General features: G+C 29.5%; 1 protein-coding gene across 4 annotated transcripts in view; it reads left to right on the top strand.

Annotated features, from left to right (window-relative positions):
- mmm (missing minor mitochondria) overlaps window positions 1-12,375 on the top strand; it is a 129,172-nt gene that overhangs the window by 106,645 nt on the left and 10,152 nt on the right. For all 4 annotated transcript variants that reach the window (XM_075371445.1, XM_075371444.1, XM_075371442.1 and 1 more), the window contains 3 exons: window positions 5,190-5,305; window positions 9,528-9,724; window positions 12,057-12,147. In XM_075371445.1, the coding sequence (XP_075227560.1) occupies window positions 5,190-5,305; window positions 9,528-9,724; window positions 12,057-12,147 (404 nt within the window). The remainder of the gene's footprint in view (window positions 1-5,189; window positions 5,306-9,527; window positions 9,725-12,056; window positions 12,148-12,375) is intronic.

The raw sequence follows: 12,375 nt of genomic DNA, 5'->3' as shown, positions 1-12,375 counted from the left end.
CATGGTTATTAGCCACATTTTATGTAAAAACAGTGCTGATTTGTCAACATCAGCACTTATTAACCTTTTAAGTATAGACTTGTTCCCAAGAAAATCAATGTGGGATTTACATTGTCAGAATGGAGCCTTTTGTTTAAATCTGTACTGTATTCAGTACCACAGATATGGGCATACAGAGCAGGGTTACTAAAAAAAAGCAAAAATGAAGCCAGAAAGCAAATGACAAAACTACAAATTGCAAAGGCTTTCACACCATCAAATCCTGCAAATACAGATGTTATAAAGAGGGGAGAAGGCTAGTCTAAAAAACCATTGTTCGAACAGAAAATACTGTTTCCTGAGGCTGTGTGGGAATGAAGTACATTACTTGACATTGAGGAACCCAGTGAGTTTAGAATTTTACTTTTGTTCAAGCAGCTGCAGTATGTTTAAACATTTAAAAAATCCAACATTTAAAAAATTAAATTGGTGATGGAACAGTAGTGATCACTACTGTTCACACTACACATTTACAGATCCTCAACAAGTTTAGTTCCATAAACTAAAGGATATTCTGAAATAATGACAGGTGTTGGCTACCATATTAATAAAAAAGCTGACACAGTTGCTGGAGTTTTCCGTCATGCGGCTTTTTTCTTATGCCAGCTTACATACACATACATACACAACTTAATTTAAAATATTTATCATTTTATTTAAATACAATATTTTTGGTTTATTTAATTCAATGATTCTAACTAAAGCGTGTGCGCATACTGTATTTCATTCCCACCGCTGTGGCAGTACTAGTGACCACTTTAAATAAATTTTTACACTTTAAATATTATTCATTTATTTAATTCTACTGTTCACCTGTGATGTCACAACATAACAGACAACTACAGCAGGTAGTCTGGCCAGTAAATGGGATGTGGGGTGTGTAAGGAGGGAGGTTTGGTTAAGACCCCATTTTGGTGGGTAACAGATTTGTGGATCCAGTGAGATGGTCGTAGAAAAAACTGGAATGTAAAAGACCCACTGTTATATTACTACCTTCTATAATGTTTCAAAATTATTAGTATTTTTTGGAGTGGGATGCAATTTAGCAAAAAAAGTTTTACACAAAAGATGTGTTTTTTATAATTGTTCACAAAAATATTTAAAAAAGAAATGCAACAAAAATCACCACTTGTACTGCTCTCTATAACTCTTCAAAATTAAAACCATTTTTAGGGTAGGGGTGAAATTTAGCAAAAAAAAGTTTTGCAGTAGTTAACTTTATTATTACAAAATTATAAAAAAAAACCTTAATTATGCAAAATCTGGAAATGGTTTTGTTTTTCCACCACCTGTATCCCCCAGCCCCTGATCTTTTGAATTGAAAATTTTAATAGCATCAATGGCCCCTACTATAGAAATATATCCAAGTTTGGTAAAAATTGGTTGAGCAGTTCTAGAAATATAAACTGATTTACACACCAATATACATATGTACGCATATTTTCGTGGAAATTTCTACACCATTTTTCAGGTTTTTGGGTCCTTAGAGGTCAATTCGTCAATATTTGGTGAAAACCAGATATACCCAATTTTGATCGATTACCATACTTTCCCTTATATATCTATAGTTGCTGTATAGATGGGAAAGTAAAAATAATAAATATATTAACTCCTTTTTTATAAAAAGAAAAATATTACAAGAAAATCAAATTATTATGCTAATGAGTAACTGGAAAAATAGTATTGCTTTGTTACAAGTAATGCATATCGGAACTTACTGGAGCTTGTTTAGTTCATCAATATGTAATTTATTCTATATTTGTTTTTTCCATTACTGTACTTAGGTTTTCTGTTCATGAGTGTTTACATTTTGCTAACAAGAATAAGTATGTGTAAGTCTTCATATTTTGTTTTCGCATGATTGATCTCTGTCTATAGAAATCATGTGGTTTCTTCTTGAGTTTCATGATAAAGAAATCCTTCAGATTTTTCCTGTAACTAGATGATCAGTGATGGGTTTTGAGTGATTTGTTTCTCTTGTGAGATTGGATCCAGTGGACTATGGTGACCTAGTTAAAATACACCTATATGGTCAATACTGCACTTGTATCAAATGTTACAATATTGATAACTGTTTTTTTGGTGGGGGGAATAACATGATGTTAGATATTTGAATAATTCTTGTCTGTAGCGTGAAGGAAGGACTTCGTCCTGTCCAGCAGATCACACATTATATTATTGAGGCTTGCATATTTCATTTTCCCCTTTTCAATTTGGTGGTCAGTTTCTGTTTTATTGGCCAGTTATTGAAATATTGGTTTTAAATGATAACAGTTTGGGAATTATAAGTTGAATTATTTTTTAAGACTTCAGCTCACCTATTATTTCTATTTTGTATTAGTTTTGAGGTTGAGGCATTTGTACGAGTGGTCATGGATATCTGACGCTCTGATGATTATATCAAAGTTATTGAATGGTGTGTCATGATAAGCTTTTGATTAATTAAATTAAATTGCACAGTGTTTGCTTTTATAATAAACGTGTATTATTTGTTTTCTTGTAATGTTATATGATTTTTTAAAAATATTTAATTGATTTTCTTTTTCAACCTAAATTGTGAATATTAAACAGTTGAATGTATATTTAAGTCTAATATTAAGGAATGTTTTGAAATATTAAAGTGAACTGTCTTGAAAAGATGAAGTTGAGTGGTCTTAAAAAACAGAATCAGGAAGTAAGTATAAACTAAACAATTACACACACATACAATTTGGAAAATAGAAATAGAAGAATAACATTATACAGGTCAACAACAAAACAAAAATTTTGAACCGAGATAAGTAGGTGAATTAGGAATTTTTTATGTTGAATCTTAAATTGAAATCAGTTCTTCTTCATTAGCCTCAGATTTTCATTTATGACCCTTTAAAATATTGAGAAACTTCTTAAATAATAGAATACAAAAATAATAATAATACTTTATTTTGCAGACATTTATTTATATTTATCTTAATTTCTTTTCTCTTATTTTCCTTTTGTGTTAAGTGTAGTGTTCTCTTTTTATCATCCAGCAGTAGTCACTCATCGTAGATTCATCCCATCTGCCTTGATAACATTGTTACATCTGCAATTATCTTGGTGGAACCTTTCATTATTAAGTATTGTGTGCTATAATTTTGTAGATCTTAAGGGTAAGTATTGTTTCTTTCATTGTCTTGAGGGAAATTATATCTTATTTTGTTAAAACACATGTTGAAAGTGATAATATGAAATGTATTCAAATTTTTTTCAGGAATATATATTGGGTTAGAAACTGGCAATTAGGGGTGTGTTCAAAGGAGTTTGTAAAGTTTTAAAAGTCAGTATTCAGCTAAATAATATGTGCAGAGGGGGGTAGAATTATAGTTAAAATGTTAATTAATTATAATGAATATTTTTTTGGTATTTGCATAGTTATTGTTAATAGTGTAGAGTGAAATTTTTTGAGAAATACTGTTGTTTTTGAGGAATCGCAGTGTACAAATGGTAACTGAACAGTGTATTCCTGAGGAATTATGTAAGGATACTAATGTCAGTAATTTGTTTGAATTAAGATCTTTGAAAGACAAAGTTATCAATGCCAAGGGGAAATGTGTTACATCTTATTTGATAATAATTATTTATTTATAATAAACGGGCGAGTAAAGGGTGATGAAAAAGGTAAATTTACTTACATAGCAGCTAAAGCGTCATCTGTTTTTGTTTATTGCTGTTTTTCTTTGGATGGTGTAAATTTAATAAAATCATTTAAGGTCAGAAAAAAGACATTTCCTGATCACATGCATATTGGTGGTATAGATGTCACACATTGCTGGCTAATTAATGCAGACAGTTTAATTACTGAGCTATTATTAAATATGTTGTATAACCTTCTACTGCAGAAAAGTATAATAATTATCTGTTTGGTTGACTAATTGAATGTTTAAAAAATATATTTAAATAATAATCCATGAATAATATAAAAGAAGATTTCTTTAAAATATTCAAAAAAGCATATTATGCAGTTTAAACTAATAAAACTATTCAAAAGTTATTATTCAGTGGGGCGTATAGACTCACTTGCTTGTGAAATAGTCATTGTGAACAGAACATATTAATTACTGTGAATTAAAAACTTTGTTACACGTCTAACCTAGATCATGTGAAACATCTATTTTATGTATTTTAAATAATTGTCTATATTTTATTGTTTTTAATTTTATTCTTATTTTGTGAGAGCTTTATTTCTTGGTTTAATTTTTTGTGTAATGAATTTATTATATACAATCTTGGTTTATTATTTTCACAATCTCTTACTGATTTTATTATCCCTTTTGTATGTCATTGCTCAGTATGCCACCCTAGTAAAGGCAGTTGCTTTTATACAGATTTGAATACTAGATTGTGGATACCAGTGTTTTTTGGTGGTTGGGTTTCAATTAACCACACTTCTCAGGAATGGTTGATCTGAGACTGTACAACACTACACTTCATTTATGTTCATACATATCATCTTCATTCATTCTCTGAAGTAATACCTTACGGTGGTTCTGGAGGCTAAACAGAAAAAGAAAAAGAAAGATGCTTGCAACATCAAAATTTTTTTGTCTTATTTATTTGCTATCTCTTTCAGCATTTTTTTTTTGTGTAAGATTAAATAATTGCTTTAGTTATAATATGTTATTTGTTTTCTTTGTGATATTCAGACTATAAATAATGACTTGTTCATCCATTATTATTAAAGTAAAGATAACATTTTTTGTTGTATTTTGTATGGTTTTATTGTTACTTATGTTTATTTGATTAGTCAATAAAATATTTAAAGATGGTTATTTAAGTTTTAAATTTTTTTACGTGAATTTTATTGCTTGTGATATTTTAAATTTTTTATTAGTTAAATAGACTTTATGAGGTACTGTAATGCTGGATTTTAAGTTTCGCTTCCCTGTACTGAGGTTTAATTTTAACAGGAAAAGTGATATATATTTAAAAGTAATTTCTATTTTTTTAGATTTATCTGGACCAGTTCTGCCTCTTCAACATGGTATACTATCTGCTGGTGATTACAATACTGTTTTAAGATTATTTTATATACCTTGGCAATATCAAGTGTGGACAGAAGATGAGATATATATTGATTTATTTATAATATATAGTGATATATATTTAAAAGTAATTTCAATTTTTTTTAGATTTATCTGGACCAGTTCTGCCCCTTCAACATGGTATACTATCTGCTGGTGATTACAATACTGCTTTAAGATTATTTTATATACCCTGGCAATATCAAGTGTGGACAGAAGATGAGGTATATATTGATTTATTAGTGTTATAAATTTTCATTATTACAGAATTATGAATTGATATTTTATACAGCAAGTACTATGTAGTTTTCTCTCTCTTAAACCCGTTTTTATGTGTGGGTCTGTTTTTGTTTTTAAGTTTGTTTTTAATGCATTTTGCATTATTTCTTTTCTGCCACTTACTGTACACTTCATTTAAAAAAAATCTTTGTACTTTATGAATGCTGTAATTAAAATCTATTGTGTTATTCATTGCTTATGTTTAGATGATAAAACTTTGATATTTGGTCCATAAAGAAAAAAAAAAATTAACATTGGTGTAAATATTTAACTAATGGTTTAAGAAAATTTTTAATTAAATGTCAATAAATTGAACTACAACAAAAGTGATGAACAGAACAGCCAACATAACCATTAAAATTTCCGTTAGTGTTGTATAGACTTAAATGATTTTCCTGTTCCTGTTGATAAAGTATTAAATGCTTCATCACACAAGGGTCATTCGGAAAGTTTTTCGTCTGACAAAGAAAATACAAGATTATTCAGAACTTTTTATTTTTCAGTATAGTAATCTTGCAATTAAATTGATTTAGACCAATGCCTTACCAACTTTTTAGTAAGTTCAGTATAATGCAAGTTGTCTAATTCTATAAAATAGGTAGTTGTCTCAGCTTTGACTTCATCATTTGGAATGAATCTTTATCTAGCAAGCCATTTCTTGGAAAGTGGAAGTATTGGGAAGAGGAAGTATTCCGCTGGGTTCCAAATCCGATGTATATGGAACATCGAAAACACATCAATGCAAAGGTCATTTTGCTGCAACAATGTGAGACGTGTATGCAGACACGTCTCATGGTAAAAAGCACTTTTTTTGGCCAGATCAGATATTTAGCCTGAATAGCATCCTTCAATCGGTCCAGTAGTAAAGTGTAACATTCTCCAGCGAAGGTCTTACTTTTTTCCAGGTAGTCTATGACCATCACACCATGAGAATCCAAAAAAAACTGTACCATGATAGCCATGATTTTTCTGCAGATGGAACTGTTTTTACTTTCTTGCGTGTTTTCTCATTTTTCCTTCCATTGTTTGTACATAATGATGAATCTGTGTTTCATCTGGTATTATAAAATATTGAAGAATCTCAGTGGAATCATAGTCACACCCTTAAGAAGTATTCAGTCAAATGTGTTTTTAGTCGACTGTTAACAGATGTGCCAGACAACAAATGGAAAGCTTCTCATATCAAAAACATCTTATAAATGTTATGGTAGATATGAGCTATCAAGTAGTTTGCAATGTCAGAAAGGTAGAATATCTTCAGTTGGTGGTTGTTTGATATGGCATTGTGGATTTTTGTGACGATTTCATTGATTGTAGTAGTCATAGTGGTCATAAGCGATTCATAAATTGTTCACCACTTACAAAGTGATGTTGTAAGCAGTAAAGACAACTGCTTTTTGAGGTTTCTAAGAATTCAAAATCTTGGAACAGATATATGACCATGTTTAAATTCAGTAGCCCAATTTTAACCATCAAAACCAAAGGGAAAGAATCTTTTAAAGTGGAATCTACTCTTTTTTATGTCAATCGGTATTAAACCTTTTAACTTTACCACAAACGTTGCAGCATGCCATCTAAAGGATTATTCTTGCAAATATCATAGTTATTTGGTTATACTTAGATCATGGGATCATGTCTGTGTCAGTCCAAGAATTTTCCAAATGTCCTTGGTATTTTATATTTGAATTTAAATTTGCAATTATATAAATATTTTAAGCTATTATTAATTTAAATTAAAATTTATTATTTTTAATATTATATGTGTTTACATTAAATTACATTTGATCATTACATCAAAAATTATTTTTTAGATTCTTATATCTTTGGCTTGTTTATATTAAATATTCTGTTAGATAAAATATCAGATGATTCATATAAAAATTCATGATTTCCCTTGTGTGTTTATTTTAACAATGGTTCTAAAATTTGTTTGAAATGTACAGTATCTATGAGAGTATCTTAGGGACATTGGTTTTTCAATTCAGTTTATTTCAAACAAATTGTTATTTTTCGAATCATCTAATATCTGATGGAGTATAATGCATACTCTTGTAGTGTATACTCTTAACTACCCATCTCAGGAATGGTTGACCTGAGACTATACAAGATCCTTCATTTACATTCATACATATCATCCTCATTCATCCTCTGAAGTGTAATACCTTATGGTGGTTCTGTAGGCTAAACAGATAAAGAAAGAAGTATATACTCTTGCATTCAGATAACCCCAAAAGAAAAAATCAGGTGATCCCGATTGCCTTAAGTTCTAAGAGATGATGCACTTATCAAAAAGATTCATAAAAGTTTAATTAAGTGGTGATTTAGAAGACATTGATGATTCTGTTGTTTTTATATAGATGAATGCTTATTTTTTTATTACATGCTCAGTTATAATTAAAAATCTTAAGTGTATTCGTATTTATTAATGATAAAACTAAATTTAAAAATGTTATAAAGTTCTACTTTTATATAAAAATTACTTTTTAGTATAAAATCTATTATTTCTTCTACTCATAATCTGTAATCTTACAAGTAGAGATGTCCACTGCAGGGGCTAGCTCCAACAGTATCCCAACTACTTTTACAGTAACTTTTTTTTTAATTTTGAGATGTGTAGGTTTGTTTTGCTATAGCTAGGAGCTCTTGACCCATAATCGATAGGCATCTGAGATTCATTGCCACTGTTCTTCAACAATAACAAGAATGTATCCAGTACAAGCAACAATAGGCTTTTCAATTTGTATCTGTAACAGTAAAAACAAAACTACAAATCCATTTCTTCTTACAGTTATGTCCAATGATTCTTTCTAATTGGATACTCCATATAGCCGTAAACTTGAAAACAGTGTATAACAAATCAACAATAATCAGTTACACCAAATTACAGTAGTGTGCAAATTAATCCAAATACAGGGAATTGTTTTGTTTGTTGTGGCTACACTGATTGACCATACCCATTCTATAAGTTGTCTGTAATGTGAAGTTATTGTTCTTTGGTTATTTGACAATTTTCATCTTATAAGTAGTGTTTTGTGAAAGTTTATTTCATTTTTCATTATAAAACCATATTTTCATATTTTTTGTTTTGTGTTGAAAATTGCTTCTTTTTCTGAGCACACCAGTATAACAGTGACATATAGTCACTCATCAAAACTTCATCTCACTCATTCAGAACTCATCATCACTCAGAGCTTCAGACTGAAAGCTTCTGACACCACAGTCAGAAGCTTCTGACTGTGGTTTGACTAGGGACAGTGAATGGTATTTTAAAACAATTTAAAGAAACTGGTTCCTTTTCACGGAAAGGCAAATGTGGACATAAAAGAAAAACAACTTCAACACAGGATCGGTTATTAGTGAGAAAAAGTAAACTTGATAAAAATTATTTGCTGACTTAAATTGAGAATTAGCAGCAAATGGAACAGATTATAAATGACAACTGCTAGTTGCCAACTTCTTGCAGCTGTATGGAAAGCTTGTTGGCCAGCTAAAAAGCACCTTTTAACACCAGCAATGTGGAATAAAGCTCTTATGGGCTAAAACACATGCTATGGGCCAAAGAAGACTGGAAAAATGTTATGTTTTCCATGAGTCATACTTTTATGTTCAGTGACAAAGGGTTATGTACATTAGAGAAGCATATCATGAAAATAAATCAGTTTCAAAACAAGGTAATGGAATGTTCCAACAAGATTTGGCACCATGCCATACTGTAGAAAAAGTGGAAAACTTTTTCAGAGAATGAGGCAATCCCCAGATTAAATAGACTCAATTGAAAATCTTTGAACAGTAGCCAAAGAATGATTCTCAAAAATGAATTGTTCCACAAAAATTGACCTCATTAAACCTCATTAAAACAATAATGTTTGTATGACTTCATGATGTAGAAATAAAAAAAAAAAAAGTGTAGTACACTTGTTGAATCAATGCCAAGTCGTGTATGTGAAGTGATTGAGAATATATCTTGGAGGACATATTAATTACTAAATATTCACAAATTGTGCTGATATGATTTTTTCTCTAAATAAAGTTTATTTTTTTCTGTATTCGAATTAATTTGCATGCTACTGTAACTGTTAATAATGTTACATCCTAACCATTAGCTAAAAAACCTTTGATTTTAGCTATTGATCATGTTTTTTTTAACATTGCAAATCTTATTTTCAGTTAAAAAAATTTACATCCATGATTCATTATGAACCTGGGCGGCAAAAAAATTTAAAAAAGTGGCGGGATTGGTGGCGTGAAAAATATGGCAGGAAAACTGTCAAGAGAAAAGAACTGCAAGAACAAAGAAGAAAAGAAGAAGAGCAGAGGGTAAAAGAAGATGAAGCTCGTAAAAAATACAATGAGGAAGTGTACAAGTAAATATAATATATAATTAGAGTATTTTGTATTAATTTGAATACAAGATTTTCTCAAAATTAGGCTATTTGACTGGTTTCTGGAGACCATGTCAGATTATTTAGTGATGTTTATAGAGCCCACAAGAAGTGGATACTTTTAATTCTTTACATTACTAAAAAAAAATATCAAATAAAAATGCACTATTTAAATAAGCTGCCAAAACCCTTTCTTGAGCAATATTGGCATCGCACTGGCTTCAGTGATGTCACACATCAGTAATTAAACAACAAAAGTCACAAGTTGAGTTACCATTTTCCTGTTTGTGTTATTTTTTACTGTGATTTACCCAAGGAAATGAGTTACAAATGGTGTGTAGTGCCAGCATGCACAAATATGCCAATAAAGACACCAGAAAAACTATTTGTATGTGCTCCAAAAAATGCCAAAATGCACAAAAGTGGTTACAACTTGCTCGCAGAAATTCTGATGATAGTGTGGATAATTTAACTGTTTTCTTCTGTGAAGACCACTTCGATGTAAGTAATTATTATTGAGCAATTCATTGTAAAAACATAATATTTAGATTATGGATGGTCTATTTTACCAATCTGTTTGAGGTTAGAATTCAATGTTGTCTTACTTAAGGGGAGTCTCAAGTCAGGCCCGACTGGTCATTTAGGTGCACTACTGCTCTCAGCTTAATCCAAGATCATGTTATTTTATAATATGTAAAATGACCGGTGTATTTTGTAATCTCAAGAATTTTTTTTATAGTCATATCAACAATTAAGTTATTAGTGACTTATCAGTGTAATGTAACTGAACCAGTAAATGTGTAGTCTTGATCAAATTCAGGCCAACCATTCCTGAGACTAATGGTTAATTGAATCCCAATCACCAAAGAACACCAGTATCCATGATCTAGTATTTAAATTCAAATAAAAGCCTTTATTAGGATTTTAACCTGAGAACACTCAACTTCAATATCAGCTGATTTACAATAATTTTACCACTACAACAACCCAGTGGGTTAGAAAATTCTTAATTTAACAAATTCAGAAAAAACAGATAAGTCATGTTATCAGTTCAATCTCAGTTTACATACTTTTTATCTTAATTAAAAGTAGCATTTAAGTCATTGAAAATAACAAAAACATTTTAAAATGTACATTTTATAATTTTATGAACAAAAACTTCCCCCCCCCCCACAATTTCAATTATTTCACTGAATTGAACAACTCATTTTCGCCAGTGTTCTTCTAAATTATGTAACACTTTTAGCCATAGTTAACAGAATTCTAATCTCCAAAATAAGATCACTCGAGATTATAATAATTAATAGTTTCAAAATTGCAAGACACCAAGGAACGCAAAGGAATGGCAATCGATGACAGACATATTTACAGATGTGTGATGTCATCATAGATTCAGCCAATCCAGGCAGTTTTCGATCACATGATGCCAGTTAAAAAAATTACTTTTTTCAGGTATTTTTGCATAAATAGTGTTATTTTTTAGTCAAAATTAATACAAATTACTCTTAAAAACCTATGATCTATGCAGATATCAATAATTATGACATTATTTTTCACACTCAAATAGCCTATTGTTAATAAAAAAATTTATTTAAAATCTAAAAGTAAATGGTTATTGGAATGGTTAAACAATCACAATCAGTAGACACTAAGGAAAAAGTACATAAAAAAAAATAAAAAATATTTATGAAATGCTAGGAAACTTTATTGTTAAACAGTGTTACAGGACATACATATATCATTTTAAATAAATCTTAAAAATAGTAAGAATATTAACTGGTTATTCCTTAATATTGTTAACAGAAGGAGATAGCTCTTAGTCTGGTTTAAAGTTCATGTTAATTTTTTAACAAGTATTTCCTGAGATAGATTTTTTTATATAATAGATATGCATGCATTAGCATGAGACAAGATGATTTAATGATTAAATGCTTTCAAGATAAATTTACACTTTCTATTTGGGAATCTAAAATGACAATGTTTCTATTTTTACAATTATTCTAAGAATGCTGTAAAAAATACTGGTTTTATAGTTTTCATAAGTTCTGGTTACTTTCTAAGTAATATTTTTATTATTTCTTCATTTATTTATTAATTTACAATTTTCTTGTGTTATACTCGTATGCTCTTTCCTAAGAGATTATTATATAACACTCAAAATTACCTGTCAAAAACTAGATGATCCATTTTATAAGTTAAACATTTTACAAACTGTTTTTGAAGAAAATTTTGTTTTCCAGTTTATTTTAATTATAATTTAGCTCTTTATTTGTATACAGTACTTTGTAATAATTAGTTAATTTATTTTTCTTAGATGGTACATGCGTCGAAGAGGTAAACAGTTTGTATTTGCTGAAGAAGCTAAGGCAAAATTTGAAGCTAAACAAAGGGAACATATGTTTAATGTATGTATATAAAATGGAATATTATTGTATTTGCATAGCTTATTAGAGTTTTCTTTGTCCACAAACCCCTTTTTATAGTTTAGGTTTATACTGAATTCAGATTATTTATCTAAGGAGCTTTCACTGAGCTTATTTGTATATTTCAGATATTTACAACTTTGTTCACGTTGTAAAAATTAAGATATTTGTTATTTAAAAGTTTTATCTATAATATTCACATTTTTTGTT

This window comes from Lycorma delicatula, chromosome 7 (genome assembly GCF_047948215.1).
Source record: "Lycorma delicatula isolate Av1 chromosome 7, ASM4794821v1, whole genome shotgun sequence".
Classification (NCBI taxonomy): Eukaryota; Metazoa; Arthropoda; class Insecta; order Hemiptera; family Fulgoridae; genus Lycorma; species Lycorma delicatula.
The sequence above is the reverse complement of the archived record's forward strand: the minus strand, read 5'-3'. Positions and strand labels throughout refer to the sequence as shown.